This window comes from Carlito syrichta, unplaced genomic scaffold (assembly GCF_000164805.1).
Source record: "Carlito syrichta isolate Samal-C Ts95f unplaced genomic scaffold, Tarsius_syrichta-2.0.1 Scaffold306593, whole genome shotgun sequence".
NCBI classification, from domain to species: Eukaryota; Metazoa; Chordata; class Mammalia; order Primates; family Tarsiidae; genus Carlito; species Carlito syrichta.
In genome coordinates this window covers 229682-248585 of record NW_007250689.1, presented here as the reverse complement: position 1 = coordinate 248585, position 18904 = coordinate 229682, and the positions used below count along the sequence as shown (strand labels likewise).

At 48.9% G+C, this 18904-nt stretch overlaps 4 protein-coding genes across 4 annotated transcripts in view; 1 reads left to right on the top strand and 3 right to left on the bottom strand.

Annotated features, from left to right (window-relative positions):
• Positions 1–93: 93 nt before the first annotated feature.
• SPAG8 (sperm associated antigen 8) lies at positions 94–3069 on the bottom strand. Its single transcript, XM_008063121.1, has 8 exons — positions 2454–3069; positions 1860–2353; positions 1369–1733; positions 1079–1253; positions 874–919; positions 682–796; positions 512–574; positions 94–409 (listed from the first exon to the last, which is right to left on the bottom strand). Exons 1-8 carry the CDS (start codon positions 2489–2491, stop codon positions 209–211), a joined length of 1497 nt encoding a protein of 498 aa, XP_008061312.1. The 5' UTR covers positions 2492–3069; the 3' UTR covers positions 94–208.
• Positions 3070–3317: 248 nt separating this feature from the next.
• HINT2 (histidine triad nucleotide binding protein 2) lies at positions 3318–5461 on the bottom strand. The gene is made up of 5 exons (XM_008063119.1): positions 5316–5461; positions 3999–4139; positions 3796–3900; positions 3619–3691; positions 3318–3501 (listed from the first exon to the last, which is right to left on the bottom strand). Exons 1-5 carry the CDS (start codon positions 5394–5396, stop codon positions 3410–3412), a joined length of 492 nt encoding a protein of 163 aa, XP_008061310.1. The 5' UTR covers positions 5397–5461; the 3' UTR covers positions 3318–3409.
• A 3780-nt stretch (positions 5462–9241) lies between these two features.
• Positions 9242–15862, bottom strand: FAM221B (family with sequence similarity 221 member B). The gene is made up of 6 exons (XM_008063118.1): positions 15277–15862; positions 14945–15088; positions 10386–10496; positions 10007–10204; positions 9696–9815; positions 9242–9318 (listed from the first exon to the last, which is right to left on the bottom strand). The coding sequence occupies exons 1-6, from the start codon at positions 15860–15862 to the stop codon at positions 9281–9283; spliced, it is 1197 nt and encodes a 398-aa protein (XP_008061309.1). The 3' UTR covers positions 9242–9280.
• A 2536-nt stretch (positions 15863–18398) lies between these two features.
• Positions 18399–18904, top strand: part of TMEM8B (transmembrane protein 8B) — a 28310-nt gene continuing 27804 nt past the window's right edge. The window contains exon 1 of the mRNA XM_021715068.1: positions 18399–18431. The gene's annotated coding sequence lies outside the window, so the exon portion shown is untranslated. The remainder of the gene's footprint in view (positions 18432–18904) is intronic.

Here is an 18904-nt window from a genome sequence, read left to right as displayed (position 1 = left end):
AAGGTGTCATAGCCTGGGCTAGGAGCAACCCCAAGGAAAGGTTATAGTGTATGGACATGGTGGGTCACAGAAATCACTGAATTAGCCGTCTCAGGATGAGAGAGAATCCTTTATGTAAAGCTCCTTCATCAAGTACAGAATTAACTTCCTCCTGACCTCTCTAGTACAGACAGAAGTAGATTCCATATTCCATATACCACATCCCTCCTCAACTCTTACCAGGAGGAGTTCTCCCCTCTCCACCACCCTGCTCTCCTCCACAACAGGCAAGGGAAGACATTTCTCCCAATTGGTGGGGGTAATTCTCAGGTTCATAGGGCAAAGGCTGCACCAGAGACAAGGGTACTGGCGTTGAGAAGCTGCAGTTCTTCCGGAATGGTGTGTCCAATGTCCTGATCTGACTGACACCCTGGAGGAGTGCCAGGATGAGGACAGATCCCACCCTCCCCCAAGCCAGAACAGAACTGTCCTCTCCGACCCTGCCCCCGAACACCTAGTCATCCTTACACACCGGTAGCTGTGGTGCCCTCTGTTTCCAGAAGGTTTCAGGCTGCTCCTGATGGTAGTCATGAGGCTGTGAGGAAGAGTACTGAGTAAATCCTGGCCTTCAGCCCTCTCTCTCAACCTTGAGGCAGTCCTGTCAGAGCCCAGCTATGCAAGTGGGGTGGGATGGGTTCTCACCTTTGTTGGAGCAGGAGGCCCTGCTTGCACCAGCTCCATTTGGTAGTCATGGTGTGTCACAGACTCGACCTCAAAGACCTTCCTTGTGGGTTCCTGCTCTGCCTGTACCTCTTTACTGAGCAGCCCTGGGGGGTGTCAAGGCCATGCTCCCCCAGTTTTTCTCCTCCCCCTCCCCTTTCCCCAGTCTCTTACCAGATCTGGTGATGTAGAAGCATTTCCAGCATGGCTTCACGTTTTCCTGTGGGAGGGTAAGGGGTGGACAGAATGGGATCTGATTAAGAAGCAGGCCCAGAAGAAACCTACTATCCATCCAATAACCCACAGTCCCACCAGAAATTCTATCCTTTTTTTCTCTGATTAATAGACTCATTCTGGCCTTCTGTCTCATGGTTCACACCTCGATGTGGCTGACAGAGGGTTCCTGGAGGCTGGTATGAGTCTTTCTGGGTGGTGCTGGAGGGCATGGGTGACTGTGGTTGCATAGTGAGCAGTCCCTGGTGTCCGTGTCGGAAGTAGAAACTTTCAGAGCCATCCTGCATTCTTGGGACTTGATCCAGGTGGTTGGTGGCTCTCTGTGGGTCCCAAGGTGATATCCCTTCTGGTACCCAACCTTGTCATAAACTACTTCCTCCCCTAGGAAACTGGGGACAGCCTTCAAGAAAAGGAAGCAGGCCAAGACCTTAATACCTCTTCCTCCCAGTTGTAGAGGAGGCACCGGCCCCGTGGCAATACTTCACAGAGAACCTTAGGTTTCCCTTTAACCACTGGGGGCTTCCATAGCCCTTGGGCACCAGGCTCTGAGACTGGCAAAAGTTCCCAGGATGGTTGTTTTTGAGGCTCCCAGTGGCAGTGGTGACTCCAGGAGGTACAGTCAGGGACCAGATCGGCCTCAAGTTTTCTGAACCTTGGAGGAGTACGGGGCCTGAGCTCAAGGCCAGGGCCAGCACCTGGGCCAGGTTCAGAGCCAGGATCTGGACCAGAGCCAGAGTCAGGGACAGAGCCACGGCCAGGACCAGAGCCAGGGACAAAGCCACAGCCAGGACCAGAGCCAGAGGCAAGGACAGAGCCACGGCCAGGACCAGAGTCAGAGGCAAGGACAGAGCCACGGCCAGGACCAGAGCCAGAGGCAAGGACAGAGCCACGGCCAGGACCAGAGCCAGAGGCAAGGACAGAGCCATGGCCAGGACCAGAGCCAGAGGCAGGGACAGAGCCACGGCCAGGACCAGAGTCAGAGGCAGGGACAGAGCCACGGCCAGGACCAGAGCCAGAGCCAAGGACAGAGCCATGGCCAGAACTGGAGTCAGGATCAAGGCCAGGACTAGAACTAGGGTCCGTTTTAGTACTGGAATCCTGAGCAGTACAGGGAATATAGACTGGCTCGAAGTGGAGACTCTTATGGCCTATGCTATGGGCAAAGTTGGTTTTCGTGCAGGGATCCCCAAGAAGACTGGGGTCAGAGGATGGCCCTGTGAACTCAGAATAGGGCGCTAGGGTCTTTGTAGATAACGCAGCTGCTTTGGCAGTGGTGATGGCTGCAGTGGCTGCCGCAGCTGATGCAGCCGCTGCAGCTGCTGCGGTTGCCGCTGCCAGGGCAGACCTAGGACCATCTTCTGAAGAAGAAAATGGTTCCGAAGTGATTGCCAGTCCGGAGCTGTGCTGTACGTCTAAAGAACTAAAAGAAAGCAGACGCGACAAGGTTGTCGAAAGCGCAGGAGAGGAAGTCCGCTGACCTTCCCCGTCCCCTACGTCTACAGCCAGGGCTGCAACCTTACCGCGACCGCGATCCCTCCGTAGGCGCGTTGGTCTCCATCTTCAGATCCCGGTTACCGGGTTGCCATAGAGACAGCAAACAACCCCCGGAGACTGCGCAGAACTAGAGATGGGGGGACGGGGAGGCAAGGCCTCTGCGGGGCGGAAGTATTAAAGCTGGTGGGGCCGGAAGCCCGCTTTCCGGTCCCGACGGGATTCCGCCTCAGCCGGGCTTTTAAAGTTCCGCTGGTCTAAGTATGACCTTGCTTTCCACGCCCAAGCATGATTGAGGCTTTCTGAGGTGATTCTTCATGGGGATATGTTGGAGAGAAGCACAGGGCTGGGACAGCAGACAGTAGCCTACTTGATGTGCTGGTGGGGGGCAACAGTAGCTTCCCCCTTGGTTTTGCTTCGTTCATTCTCAAAAGTGGGGGGTGATCTTTAAAAAATTTAAGTATGAAAATACGTGAATCAGCTTAATAGCAAAATGGTGAGACATACAGAGTTGTGAAAAAGTAGGTGCTTTTTTTTTTTTTTGGTGTGATTGCTTTTCTGATAAAAGGTCTTCATATTGACTACCCTCCTCCCAAACCCCTTAGAACCTGGTTTGTCTGCTGAATAAAGACCAGGATTATGCAAGTCTTACACCTGGTTTTGTTTCTTCAGGCTCATTCATACTGCTCACTTGTACTACTACTTTTCTGGAAGCTTGATCTAGGGTGGGCCACTTGTCATGAGACTGTCTGCAGGTGAAATTCTCCTTTAACCACAGAATGGGCTTCCTCATTGTCTCTCACTCAGACCCTGGCCAAGGGGAATCATAGCCCTATATGTTTTCTTTCCCTTTTGTGAAATACATTTTTATATAGTTAAGACAGGAATGCGAATTGAAGGAGAGCAGTTTTATTAGCATCAAGGGTTCTTTTTTCCCTTCTCCACCCAAGTAATCATATCTGGAGTTCTTGTTCAGTTGACAAGTTCAACCTGGAGGCCACCGGAGCTGTCGGCCCCCAAGTACATGAATGTGCAGGTGATATACAGATTGTGCACCCAGCTTCCCATCATTGATCACTGAAATGGAATTTGGGGTTGGGGGGTCAGGATCATGGCAGAGGTCAAAATAGGAAGATCATATTGAGTAAGAATGAGAATCCATAGGTGAGGGACCAAGGGCTAAAAGTCACTCACCAAGTCGGTATCCATCTCCCAGGCCCTCAGCCGTTGCTATCTTCTTGGCCACAAGGAGTAGGTGTCCTAGGAGCTATAGGGAGAGCACAGGGACACAGGAGGCTTCATTCATGGGAGCAAAACCTCTAGCTGAGTCCAGGGCTCTTCCCCATTAAACCCTGGCCCTGTTCTTCCTACCTGCTGGTCTTCTTCTTCTGCCTGGCTAATCCGAGGAATGGGCTTTTTAGGAATGACCAAGAAGTGCACAGGAGCCTGAGGGGCCACATCACGGAACACGAGACACTGGGAGCAGTGACAGGCCAGAGGCCACCATGTTACTTTAATAGGCTGGACAGTATCCATGAAATTCCTAAGGGAATGGGGTCCTAAGGGCATCCCACCTGCTGGTCCTCATACAGAATGTCAGCTGGGAGGCTACGGTCCAAGATCCTGGAGAAGATGGTTGGGGCTGTTCCCCCAGAAGCAGCTTGCTGGGCCTTGGCCACTTCACTCCCATCAGTCACACCTGCAGCTCCTCGGACCTGAAGGTGGGTCAGACACACCAAGGCAGGGAATTCGCAACACTTCTCCCATGTACTTAGGGCTGATAGAAGCTGATAGTTAACTTCATTCTTTTAAGAACGTACTTGTGGTTCCCACCCAAGAGAAAAGTTCCTGAATTTCAGAAAACCAGAAGCAAAGGGTAGGACCACGTAGTGCTGGGCCTGGTTAGATAACAGACAAAATTATTACCCAGTACAACTGATTGCCGCTTGTGTGTATGAAAACTAGCACTGTTCAGGAAAAAGGATCCAGAATGAAAAACTAGAGATTCAAGTTGCAGTTCCTATCTTACCACTGAATTACCTCAGATTGATTTCTTCTCTTGGCTTTTAATATAAAGAAGTGGTTCACACCATCTCTTAAGATGGCTTAAAGCTCTTTCCATTTGCTCTCACCTTGTTAATACATCTCCACTTATTTCCAGTACTTGTTTTCTGATCTTTAAGCCTTGTTACCTATTTTATTTCGGTTTTAATGCAATTGCCCTGTTTGACACTAGTTGATCCCTCATCTGAGTATCACATCTGATCTCTTACTGTGGATTTTAACTCCTGTCCCTTGAATCAGTGGAGGTAAGAGTTCAGTTAAGTGACCTTCGCTCCCCCAGATTCAGGGGATTGGGGGTAGGGAAGTCCTCGTTTCACAGGTACTCGGAGAAGGCTGAAGTCAGTGCGTCACATAGGGAGAGAAAAGGAAAGGATGAATTAGACTTCTCTGACCGCCGAGTCACTTCTGGCAAGTGGGGAAGATGAGAGGTTAACACTACTGCTCATTACAAGTCCACAGGCCTGGGGGGAGCAGAGGATTGGCTCCAAGAAGAGAAAGTTCGCTTCCTGCAGGGGGCACCGAGGAGGCTGTCCATGCGCCGGCCAGCGGGGATGCAGGCAGGCGACGGCAGCAGCCGCTATAGTGACCCTGTCCCGACCTCGGAGTCCAGGCCCGTGCAGAGGGGCGCTCATCGTTAGTTCACTCTCCAGAGCTACGAGACCGCATAGCCCTGGAACTTGCGGGTGTGGAGGGGCAGAGGCCACAGGCGGGAGCTCTGGCTCCTGCCCCGCGCGCCTTCGCGAGCCGGGAGGAACGCGGCCCCGAGCCCGGGCGGGCGTCAGAGTCCGCGGGACCCTTTCCTAACTAGCCCCCGCGCTACTTCTCACCTGTGCCCCCCGCGGCCCCGCGGCCGCCACGGCTCTACGCGCCGCGCGCAACCCGGCGGCCAGCACCACGGCTGCGGCCATCTTCCCGGAGCCGCGGGAACCTTTCACCTAGGCCCGCACTCGGCTCTGCGGCGGGGGTGGGTGGGCTGTCGGAGAGCTGAGGAGTGACGGCCATTGGCTCCGCCAGCGGCCGGGCGGGTCCTGTCTTCCCATTGGAGCTCACGCCTGGGCACGATTCATCCCATTGGCTTCTCCGTCACGTTAGAGGCGGAATCCTTTCATCCCATTGGCTCCTTCTACCAGAGATAATTTTTCACTCCATTGGCTTAGTCTTCTAGTAAGCGTGAACATTTTTTTTTCTCATTGGATCCCCTAAATTGTTTCCTTTTGAACATTTCCACTCCATTGAAAGGATTAAGAAGGCTGGAAGTGGGATTTTTCTTCTAGTAGAGCTGATTCAGGTTGTGCCTCCGAGTGGGCGGGACTTTTCGTCTAGGCTTCAGGTCTGGCAGCTACTGGTGGGCTGGGAGGAAGGGGGCGGGGCATCGCCACCTGCTGCACCAGGGGCTTGTTTAGGTCCTTTCACCACATCGGCCAGGAAGAAGGCGCTATTCTGAAGGCATTCGGCGCTATATTATAGGCTCCAAGAACCACCCGGGAGGGGCTGAAAGGGAATGGGACATGGTCGTTTTTCTAACTGGCAGGTCGATACCCAGCATTTTCTCCACAAAGGCAGCTTCAGCCCACTGAGCATTTCGGAGATTTTAACATACTCATCTGAGGGCAATTCTTCCTTTATTTTATGATCTTGTTAACACATTCACCCATAGGTGAAAGATTCTGTTTACAGGGCTTTTTTTTTTTTTTTTTAAGAGACGGAGATGGGAGTGTCGTATCTTTGCCGCACAACTAATAAGCAAGAGAGTATGTATCCAATGTTCTTCTCTAATAAGAAAAGGTGTGTGACACAGTTTGGTGCCTGGCATTTTCAATGAGTCAGGTTTGCTCTGCTGGAATATATATTGTTGATATAAGAAACATGGGGTTACCACTGCTGGGTATATACCCAAAGACGCATAAATGGTTCTACCAAAAAGACAACTGCACTCGCATGTGTATTGCAGCACTGTTGACAATAGCAAAAACACGGAACCAACCTAGGTGTGCATCAACGGTGGACTGGATAAGGAAAATGTGGTACATATATACCGTGGGAGACTATGCAGTTATTAAAAAAAAGAATGAAATCATATGCTTTGCAGCAACCTGGATGCAGCTGGAGGCCATTATTAACACAGAAACAGAAAACCTAATACTACATGTTCTTATAAGTAGAACTGGGTACACAGGGGCATAAAGATGGCAACAACAGACACTGGGGACTCCTAAAGAGGGGAGGGAGGCAAGGGTTAAAAAACTACCTATTGGGTACCATGCTCACTCACTATGTAGGTGATGGGTTAGATAAAAGCCCAACCCTCACCATCATGCAATATACCCATGTAACAAACCTGTACATATACCCCTTGAATCAAAAATAATAAAAGAACATGGGATCATAAAATGGCAATATACTCAGACACCAAGTAAGTTTTCGTGTGACATCACATAGGCCAAGTTATCAGTGTATCTTTAGGGTTTTTTTTGCACATGGCCTGACACCTATAGGTGTTCAATATTGTTTGTTGAAATGAGTAATATTTGGTGTTTCCTGTCATTTCCTTTCATAATATATAATATGTACTGCATATTATATTACTCTTCCACTTATCAGTTTTTTATATTTTTACAGCCTATGTAAATATACTCTGTAATGGCTGCATAATATTTCCAAATGAGTTTATCATAGTGACTTTTCCTGTATTGTTGACTATTAGTTGAATTAGGTAAGTGGTTATCTTGGCACATATAACCAGTGTCGAGGAACTCTTACTTCTAGAGATAGTACCTTCTCTTTTTGTATAGCTATATTATTGTTAGAAAATCCTTTCTTCTCAAAATGGCAGACATTTGATCCTGTTATTTCCCCCAGTGGCCCTTGCAGTTTAGGCTGCATTCCTTCCCTTGGAAGGACAGATGGCCTCCCTAAATGTAGAATGGCCCCTTCCCTGTGCCCCAGAGCCTGCAGTTCTCTGTGGTGCCTCTGGAACACTGGGAGACCCTAGAGCTGTGTTGGAGAAGGGCAAGAGATAAATGGATCTGGGGTCTAGGAAGAAGAAGAACACTAGCCTGTAGGGGTTTGAAACTGGTTATTTCTTTGGGTTCTCATAGGCAGCAGGCAACACAGAGGCTATTCCTGTTTCACAGATCCAGAAACTGCAGCCCAAAGAGGAAAAGTGACTTGTCTAGGGTCACAGAGTCCATTAGCGTCAGGATCTCCTACCCTCATAAGAATTGTCATGTGGCTGGGCATGGTGGCCTATAATCCCAGCATTTTGGGAGGCTAAGTTGAGGATTGCTTGAGCCCATGGGTTCGAGAATAGCCTGGAAAACTTGGTGAGACCTCATCTCTACAATAAACCAAAAAATTAGCTGGTCATCGTGGCGCATGCCTATAGTTCCAGCTACTTAGAAGGCTGAGGTAGAAGAATCACCTGAGCCCAGCAGGTTGAGGCTGCGGTGGCCGTGAGTGTGCCACTGCACTCTAGCCTGGGCGAAAGAGTGAGACTCTAACTCAAAAAAAAAAAAAAAAAAAAAAGAATTGTCATGTATTTTCTAGTCATTCTCATTCCCTTATTTGACCCTTGGCCCACCGTCTTCTCTAGTCCAAGCACTTGCCATCACCTGCAACTACTCTCATCTGAAAGATGCAATATTCTGCAGCCTCTGACCACTGTCTCCTGCACTTCAATTCCTGCTACCGCATCTGCTATCTCATTAGAGACTGTAACAGCTCACTTTTTCAATCTGTCAGTTGCTTTCTGGCATCATTTTCTTTCCCTATTTGTATCGTCTATTCTCTTCACATCTTCATGCCTCCTTTTGCCTTATTTTCCTGATAATCCTTCCTCCCATCACCATCTCACAAATCTAAACATTTTGCTTCTCTAACTAGGTTCTCACTTCCAACTGTACCTGAAGCATAAACTACCCACTGGTTAAGTTTTTCTCCAGTTCCCCACATTAGTCTTCCCAAACCTTCACTTTCCTCTTCCTGTCTCCTACTCCCTGCTCTTTTCCCTCTGCTGCCCCCCCCCCCAGCAAGTGGCCATATCTCCTCTTTCACAGGGAATATAGAAGACATCAGAGGGGAACTTCCACTGGATCCTGTTTCCTGAAGTTCAGTAAAGACCCCATCTTTTCTTCCTTCCTCTTGGTCTAAGAAGTGGTGTTTCTCCTGCCCAGCTCAAAGCCTTTCACCTCTGCCTTGACCGCATATCCTCACTCCATCTCTGGGATCTTGTCTTACCAGGCATCTCTCCCTTCTCTTCTGTATCTGTTAAAGTACTTTTGTCTACTGGTCTCTTTCCCTTTTCCTTCCCACAAAAGTGCTTCCTTGACTCCACATCTTCCTTTGGATATGACCTGATTTCTCTCCTGTACTTTTCATCCAAGCTTCTTGAAGAGATCCCTTCAAACTCACCACTGTACTGTTGCCTCCACTGCACAGGTGTGAAACTGTTCTTTTGAAGTTCCCAAAGACCTTCTAATTGCAAAATCCAATGGACGCTTTTCAGTCTTTATCTTGTTGGCACCCCAGCTGCATCTGGCATCACTGCCCACGCTATCCTTCTTGAAACTTCCTCCCTTCTTGGCTTCCTTGAAGTCACTCTCCTTCTGCTATAAAAGCTAGCAGCTTGAATGTGGGTGTGATGGAAGCAAATGATTGGATCTAGCCTCTCTCCTGCCCCAAGTAGGTGCTAACGCTAAGATATTTGTCTGTCCCTGGGCTGGGCTCTACCTGCCCCATACAGAGTCAGATCAGGTTCCAGTTCCTTTCCCTTTATTGCTGATCTGTGCCAGGCTCACAAAGGCCTGTGCCAGTTGTTGACAATGTCTGTCCCTGGAGGAGGGAAGAGCAGAAGTGAAAGGATCAGGTAGGGGGGTCAGATGTGGGGCCAGGATGGAGCCTGCGTGGGCCAGGGAGACCAGAGGGACTAGGGTGGGACCTGGGAAGGCCAGAGGGCCCCTGTATCTGCAGGGCCTCAAAGTCAGAGTTGCTGAGGAAAGCTCCTCGGAGGATAGGCATCTCTGCAAAAGGCACATAGTCTGCTCCTGAGGAGGATGAAAACCAGTGTAGATGAAGGATGCTGGTGTGGGGAGGTGTAGTGAGGGAGTACCATAGTCCTGGAGGGGATGGTTAAGGATGGGAGTACCTTACTGCCAGGCCTTCTCATTACAAACCCAGGAATGGCCCCCTGTCCCTGGCTTCCACCTCACCATAAGGCCTCCCTCCTCGTCGTCTGGTTTCTTCTGTCTCAAAGAAAGTTTCGTGTTCCTCCCAGCGTCGGTCACAGGCCACACAGAGGAAATTAGACTCAAAACAATTGCAGCAGCAGCCTGGGGCAAAAGGGCAGCCAAGAAGAGTTTAGAAAATCGGGGTTTTCCTGTGAGCTGACTGCCTTTTCATCTCTTCCTTGCCAACCCCATGCCCAAGTCTCTCACACCAGCGCCCCATCATTATCCCCACACTATTTGCATCCTGTCCCCACCCATGCCTCACTCAATACTCCCCTTGCCCTAGAAGTTACCATGATGCCTGCAGGGATGGGACCCATTGGCTATGTGTTCTTCATGGGTGTGTTTGCAGCGACATTGGGCCCTCCAGGCCTGAGGGTTGAAGGTGGCCCGTCTCCTGAGCCAGAACGCACCCACCTCCTCTGGGCGTGATGGGATAAAGCAGAACATGAGGCAGCGGCACTTGCTCACATTGCAGGGCACGGATATGTCTATGGGAATGGGGATGGGTGGGTGGGTTAGATCAGCACCTGATAGGGCTTGGCCTTCCCATGCCAACCCCCTCCCCTGTGCCAACACACACACACACACACACACACACACCAACACATCTCATACACCCCAAGACATGACAACTCTGTTATCTCTCCACACCTGTCTGTTCTCCCCTACCTGAGATGATCTTGTGTTCTCTCAACAAGTGTCCACAAAAGCATTTGGACTCATCCCCGATCCGGAAACAGTCCCATAGGTAATGGGGGCAGCGCCAGCCAATGTAGAGACCTAGGTGTGGAGGGATTGAGTAATAAGGAAAAGTCTGAAGGGAAAAAAAAAAACCCCTCAGTTCCCCCCAGGTGTTTTCAGCTATCCCTGGGGGTGGGGATCACCTTACCTCTAGGTGTATTCCTCTCCACCTGGGAGTCCTCACTTCTCTCACCTCTAACCCTGTAGACTTTTTCTCCTCAAGGTTTTCTCATCACCCCACAAGTATCTTCACTTCCTTTCCTGCCTAGAATCCATTGTATCTACGGCAGCCTGTCAGAGATGACTCAAGAGAGTCTTCAGTTTCTGAGCAGGAAGATTATAGGTAAAATTTTCTTTGAAGATGAACATGAATCTCACTGAGTTCTCTGTGGCTGTGAGGATGCCCATCTCTTCCCTTCACCACATTAAAGCCCAACTTTGCTTTGTTTCCTTGGAGCGTCTAAGGGGAGGGAAAGGGAAGATGTAGAGATGGTGGGCACTGGCTCCTAAGGAGCAGGGTTATTGAAGGTACCTGAAGAGGGGAGAAGGCGGTTGGGAAGCCCTGGTGTCAGGAGGTCAGAGGACGGTTTTCTCTCCCTTGTCCAGGATGGTACTTTCATACTTTCCTTCTATGTTCCTGGTGCTATTGTACTAATGCCCTCAATAAACCTAAGAAAGGCTGCTGAAGGTTCTCTCGGGTTAGGAGAAAGGGAGAGGTCAAAAGTCATGGTGGTGAAGACAAAAATGATAAGTTGTGAGGCTAACCAGGAAGGCATGGAAAGCAGGTGGGGCTAAGAGGTATGCCTAAGAGCAGGCACCAGCAAGAAGCCACAATTCTTGAGAGCTTTGGTTCAGCAGTGGGGTCTGAAACTGTCTGACTTCATGGCCATTCTCACCGTGAGGTGAAGGTGATGCTGTGAAATGTGGGAGGAGAACCAGACAGACCTGTTCAAATTGTCTCATCCTCCATGAGAACTGAGAGTAACCCAATTTCTAGCCAAGAATCCTGTATGCATCCTCATGGAGTGGGAACTTCAGCTATAGGACTCTTCTTCCCACTTAAAAGCTCAAGTGAGATGTCACCTCTACCAAAAAGTTGTCTCGGACTCCCTGTCTATCTAGAACCCTCCTCTTGCCTTCTGTAGATCCTTGTACAACTCATATCATAGTATGTGGTGCATTATGATGGTCTGTTTACTTGTATTCCCATTAGTCTGTGAGTTCCTCAAGGGAAGGATCTGTCTTTTCATCCACATCTCTAAACTTAGGGCCTGGCACAAATAGGTTCTGAGAGAACACAGACTGTCTAACCGATTAAGTGAATGAGAAAATTCCTTCAAGAAGGAGGAGAGACCCTGTATTCCAGGCATAACCCTGATGTTCCATAAGAAAGATGAGAAAGAGTTGGTGTCCTCTGGTCTTTGACTCTGGTCAGAGCCACAACCACAATTCTGTGCCTCAGATTTGTCTTACCCATAGTTTCTCAGGATCTAAATCCTGTCCAAATGTGGCTTTTGGCTTTGCTGCTTCTATCTCAGTACTGACAGCCTGTAGAAACAGTGCCCAGTTAACACCAGTGAGGCTTAGCTGGGTATAGGCAGTCACAATGGGGGTGGGTATGAGCCAGGATTCCACTAGAAGAATTCTAAACTGTGTCTGGAGTAGCAGAATACATTAAGTAAGCAGATGAGGCTCACAGATTAAGGCCTGATCTGAGGGCCTAGAGGAGTCAAGTTCAAGCACTGGTTTAGGAATCAGTGTCCAGCATTCAGATGAAAAAGACTAGAGTTTGAACAGGGAGACTGACAACTATACCTCAGATTCTGTTATAGGTGTTAGTGGCTCTTTAAGGGGGACAATTGGCATCTGGCTGTGGATTCCAGCATAGGACCCTCTACTCTCTGCCCTGATTCCAATTCCCTTGCTGTTATGAGTGGGCAAGGACTGGCAGGGGGAAGAGACAGTATCTGGGGCGCCATATTGATTCTGTACAACATAGCCTTGTTCCATGATCACATAGTCACATGTCCCATTTGCATGATAACATCTCTTTATAGAATGTCTCCAGTTAACATACAGCTGTCCTTACAGGATGTCTTCAGCTTAGAACTTCTCCTGAACTTCAGACCCATATAGCCAGTTGTCCACTAGGTGCTTTCACTAGCATGTTCCATAAGCACGCCATATATTTTATGTCAAATTATTCCCTCCAGACCTGGCTCTCATCCTTTGTCCTCTGTACGTCCAACACATGCTTTCCAAGCACCGACCCTGTCTTAGGCTTTCAGTTGAAGACCCCATCATCCAAACCGTTACTTATACCCAAAACCTAGGGATTAGTCTAGGCATTTCCCTCTCTACTTACTAGGATACTACATATTCAAATTATCCAACAATCAGTTTTCCCTTGTTAGCATTTCTTGAATTTGTCCACTTCTCTCCACCTACACCCAGTCGTTTCTTACCTAGATTACCAGTGCCTTACAATGTAGTCTTTCCATCTCCAGTCTTGTCTTTTTCCAGTCTATCCTATTGCCAGAGGGATCTTTCAAAAATGAAAATCTGTTCATGTTATTGTCCCACTTAAGATCTTTGTTGCCCTCAGGATATAATCTCAAGTCTTTAGGTTGGCACAGAAATGCCTGCACAATTCTGCCTTCTGGAGCTTAGCTGGCTACTCTCCTCGCCACTCTGTGCCTCAGATATAATGCATTGCTACAGTTTCCTACAACGCCTTGCCCCCTCATGTTTCATCCTACTGCATTCTTTACTTGGCCACTTCCTCCCACTCATCTCACAGATATCAGCCGAGAAGTCATTCCTTCCAAGGCTTATTATTCCTCAAGTCATCCAGATTGGGTGCCCCACTTTTCTACTCATGCAGCTGTCTGGGCTGACCTTGATTATAGCAATTACTAGAGTGAATTAAAATTGTCCTTTTACTTATTGGTGTCTTTCATTAGAGTACAGATAATTTTGTCTTTGAACCCTCACAAGCATCACCACCTTCACAGTTAGCTCAATGCCTGGTATATAGCTGGTGCTCAATATGTGCTTGTTGAATGAATAAAAGAAAACATTACACTTGATATTTCTCTACATGTTGATTTACTGTTATGGAGTTCTGACTCTCCAGGGACTCAAGATTCCCAATATTAGGAGGGGACCTCAAATATCATTGTTCAAGGTTGAATAACACATTTCCGTATAAAACTGCCTGTTTACACCAGAAAAGAAGGTCAGTTTGAAGAAGAAAAACACAGTAACCTTCAAGAGGAGAGAGAGTCCGCTTTAACAGTAGACATACACATACACATACACTCCAAGAGTGGGGAGTAGACAGGAGGTTTGGAGAAGGGGAATTTGAAGACTGAACAGACCCTGCATTTGCAAGAAAATAAGAGTAACAGAAGATGTTAAAGTAAGCAAAGTCATTTCAATGCCTGAATTGAGGCTGATAAACAAATGAGATCACTATGACTTTTTTTTTTTTTTTTTTTTTTTTGCCTAGGGTTGAAGGTGAAGGGTCTCTGCATGGGAATGGAAAGAATAAATTACTAGGAGGGATAAGGATCTAGAATTACGTGGTTTTATTATTTATTTATTTATTTATTTATTTGTTGAGTTATTTATATGCTCAGTTGCCCAGGCATGCCCACCCCAGTGTCGACCTGCTGGGCTCTGGTGATCCTTCCACCTTAACCTTCCAAGTAACAGGAACTACAGGCGTGAGCTATCATGCCCGGCTAAATGTGGTTGTCTTTATATCATAAGCAGGGAAAGGAAGTATTAAGGACAAAAATAAATGCAGTGACATGCACTGAATCAAGTCTAGAAACGCCAGAATCCCTATAGCAGGTCAGGGTGGCTCTCATATGGAAGGTATTCCCTATAGATGTGAGGTTTATAACAACAGGTAAACGTGTTCACACACAGGATGGCATGTGTTTACATAGTTCATCTGTACACAGCAAGCCACTAACAGGACTGGCAAGAGTACTAATTTTAGGCTGAGCATGGAATCAATAGGGCCAGAGGACACAGCTCTACTCTTTGGTGAGAAGAGCCAAAGCTTTTGGATACCCAGCAGGGGCCTGGCACGCAGGGGTGGCAGCCTTTTAATGGAATTCCTCCAAAAGGACCATACGGCCTTTGCCATATCAGAATGAACATCCTGGAGACTGTCCAGGGTTCTGGACCATCTCTGCCTTAGGGTCTGTCTGGTGTAGGCTATTTGGGCCCTATATCTGGGGTAGGCTCGTGAGCCTCCTGTTTTTAGTAATTTTAGTTAAGCCACCTGTCCCTACCTGGGCTTTGCATGAATATCCTCATTTTTTTGTCTGCATTCCCTTCCAGACTCTAGGCAGGTGGTACTGCTATTTCCATAAGGGGCAACAATCTGTTGAATGGGCAAGTTTCCAGATCCTTTTGGATTGGAGGATGTCCATGGGACTGTCACAGGACTCTGGAAGGCCACCTGAGCTTACCTGTCTGGATGGCATTCAGGGCTGCATCCTTCTCCCACTGGAAAAGATTATTCAAGCAAATACCAAACTCCTCTTTGTGCATTGCCTTAGCTACTTGCACCAGCTCTGCTTGCTTAACAGGGACCACTGGGTGGGCTGTATAACCTAGGAAGGGAGGGGCTGAGTAACCAAGGGGAAGTGAGGAGGTCCTAAAACTGAGAGAAGGGGCCATGTCCAAGGGTAACCCAGTCTGCTCTTCCTGGGACAGGTCAAGGACAGGGGACAGTGATAGGGGGAACAGGGAGTTGGGCAGGAGCAATTACGGCTAACTCCTTTCTTCCCCTTCTTCTTGCCCGGCTGGTGTCCAGGTTGGGATGTGTAAGCAAAGCTGTCACTGGTATCCACTTCCTTCTCATCATCTCCTCCCTCTTTCTTCCACTTTGTTGATGTGTCCATGTGGACCTGGGATGAAGGGCCTGAAAGAGCATGCTTTAGAAGGCTCTCAGAGACCTGGGTGGACCTCTTTATCTGTGGGACCTCATTGGAAGAAAATTCAGAGGCGAGGTTATCCCACAAAGCATCAAGGGAAGACACAGAGGCATAGCTTACAGGTGGGGAAGGAAAAGCAAGATGTTTCCCTGACACTGAAATGTGACTTTCCAATGAAGTCTCAGAGGTAGGAGTCTCCAAAGGGATCTCAGAGATGGAAGGCTTCTGGGTTTCAGAGGTATGGGGCTCCAAGGAGGTCTGGGAAGGGGATGGCACCAAAAGGGATTCAGAGGTATGGGGTTCTAAAGGGGTCTCAGAGAAGGAAGGCTTCAAGACAGTTTCCGAGATAGGGTTCTCCTGTAAGTCCTTGGCGGAGGGGTCCTTTGAAGAGTGCTCCTCTGCATCCATGCTGGTAGGAGGAGGCTCTTCTGTGACCTCATCTGCTTCCATCTAGTGGTAGATTGGGGTATAAACTTCATTAGGTTGGAATTGGAGAGACTGCAAGTCAGTTAGTCCTCTCCTTTTCCCTTAGCACTCATTTTCAAACAGGCACCAAGAACCGTATTTCGTATTTCCTAAATGTTCCCCAAATGCATTCTCTCTCTCCTTTCCTTCCAATTTTATTCAACTTCTCATAGTTTTTGTCCTGGATTGTGTAATAACTTTGCCCCTCCACTGCCATCCTCAGCATATTAATCCAAGGCAGAGCCCAGTGTTCATAGGGCATTATGGAATTAGGATAAGGTTCTTAATGTACCAGAGATACAAGAGGGAAGCAACATGAGCTCTAGGTCTTGGTGTAATGCCAGGAAGTTCACCCATGTGCTCTGACCTCATAAGGTATACTGTTGTGGGTTGTTAGGGAGCTGGAACTTAAAGATTCTGAAGGAGTTAGAATGTGATCAGTAGATGGTAGCAGAGAACCATGCCTCAGGAGGAAACCTCAACATAGCCACTTGGCCAGTCTAAGTCCAGTGTCCTTAGCATGTCTTAGGACCCTGGAAGTCAGGTTATGGAGTTCTAGAGACTGGAAATATCAAGCCAAAATTGGGGTTGGCTCTCAAGAGTGTAGGGTAATTCCATGCTACATAAGGCAGGACTCTGCTCATGGTCTGGTTTTGTCTGGAGACAACACACCTTCCCTTGACTAAGTCATTCATGTTTAAGGCTTCAATTACTTCCAGGTGTATGCTGATGACTTCTAAATCCCTATTTCTAGCTCAGGCCTTTTTTGGCCCCTGTACTTCATTCACACTCATACCTAACTGCCTGCTGAACATTTCAACTGGGTGCTCCCACAGGCATCACAACTCAAATCGGGAATTATCCTCTCTTTCCCTTAGCCTCATCTTCAAATAGGCACCAACAATTGTACTTCCTGTCTTCTAACTATTCCCAAAATGCATTCTCTCCTCTCTCCTCCCTCTAACTTTATTCAAGTTCTCATCATCGTCATCTTGGATTATGTAAATATTTTGCCCCTCTACTGTCATCCCCAGAATATTAATCCAGTCACCCATTATTTCATTCATTTATGAACTAACACTTTCACTCAGGCACTGTGCAAAGCCCTTAACTGAGATGAGTCTAGGAGAGAGACAGGCTAACCAACAGTGACAATACAAATAAGTTGATGTTGTGCTGGGGTAAGCCCGGGATGTTGTGAGGAGCCGGGTATACTTAGTTTATCTTGGAAGGATGTAATCCTCCTCCCTGACCCAACCAAGATCTTTCTTCCTTTCTTTTTTTTGAATTGGAGTCTCACTCTGTTGCCCAGACTGGAGTGCAGTGTCACGCTCCCGGCCACTGCAGCCTCGACCCGCTGGACTCCGGTGATCCTTCCGCCTCAGCCTTCCGAGTAGCCGGAATTACAGGCACGTGCTACCACGCCCAGCTGATTTTTTGATTTATTGTAGAGATGAGGTCTCGCCTGCCCAGGCAGGTCTTGAACCCGCGGGCTCAGGCAATCCACTCACCTCAGCCTCCTAAAGCGCGGGATTACAGGCTGAGCCACCGAGCCTGGTTCTAATTTTTGATTTATTGTAGAGACGAGGTCTCACCAAATTGTCCGGGCGGGTCTCGAACCCACGGACTCAGGCAATCCGCTTGCCTTGGCCTCCCAAAGTGCTGGGATTACAGGCTGAGCCACCGAACCAGGCCCCAAGATCTTTCTAAAAGGCAAACCCAACCACAGGCACTCTGTAGCTTAAAAACATTTAGTGACTCAGCCTAAAGTATTAAGTCCAAGTTTCTTGGCCCTGACATTCAAGGCTTGTCGAATTTGCAACGCTGCCTGAGGTTTCCCGTCTTAATTTTTTCTGCTCTCTATTTTCTCTCCATGCTCCAGAGACACTAGATATATCACTAGAGCCTTTTGGAAGGGGAGGTTTGGGAAAAGAATTAGGGACAGAGGTAGGACTGTAGTGAGGAAAATGACCGACGTCAGCAAGAGGGAAAAGGGGCCCTAGGGTGGAGAACCCGAGGATGGGAGGAGAGGGAGGGGGGAAAAAGATGGAAAAGAGCCAATTGGGTGGAGAGGGGGAGTAAGAAGAAAAGTACAGAATGGGAGGGAGTTGGACTGAGGGGTAGGAGAAGAACGGAGGTGTTAGGAGGAGGAATGGGAAGGTCTGGGAGTAGGGCCGTCGGAGAAACTACATACCTCTGGGCTTTGGCTTGGTTGTCCTTAGGTCAGGATCTTGCCTTAGGATGGGAAAGAAAAGTGTTGGTCCCAAGGAGGGAAAGCTCTTAATTATGGATGAGCCCCAGCTACAGGTGCTGTGTTCAAAGGCCTTGCCTGAGTCTACTATTTGGGGAAGAGGCTTGGCTATCCGCAGAATTTCGCAAAGGAACTCTGGCCTGACCTGGGGAAAGGGGAGGGACAAGGGGTCCAGACCCGTAGAGGGAGGAACTTGACTGAAGCCTCTGGAACCCGGGCCGGGAAAGTAGGGATCGGTCTCCAGGGCAACCGGAACGCCTAGCTGTCTCCATGGCAATGGCAGTCTGGTCACCTCCCCAGTGGGTGGGGTCTCTAGAGTGGGCTGCACTGGGCCCAGAGGGAAAGAACCCAGGGGGTTCACTTCTGAAAAAGAGGGTTTTGCGGGATCTTTGTGAGCGAATCCGGGCAGGATCTGCGGATATCTGTGGATGCGTTCGTGGGGAGCCTGGGACTGTGAAGATCTCTGAAGGGTTTCTTTGAGAGCCCTGTGGGGCAGTCAGTGGGGGCTGTGAGGATCTGAGGGGGGCGTCGGGGATTTATGCTGGAGTTGAGAAAGGCAGGGTCTCAGGTGGGGCGGGGGCGGAGTTTGTGCCTTCGAAGCCCCGCAGGACTAAGTTAGAGACCAATAGGAGAAGGCAGGGGCGGGCCTTACTGAGAGGGACCAATCGGACTTGCCTGGGGGCGGAGCGTCACACCGACGTCACTTCGAGGCCGCCGCCGCGGGGCCTGGTTATCGCCGGTTCAGCGCAGCCCGGAGTCGCCCAGGCCTGAACTCC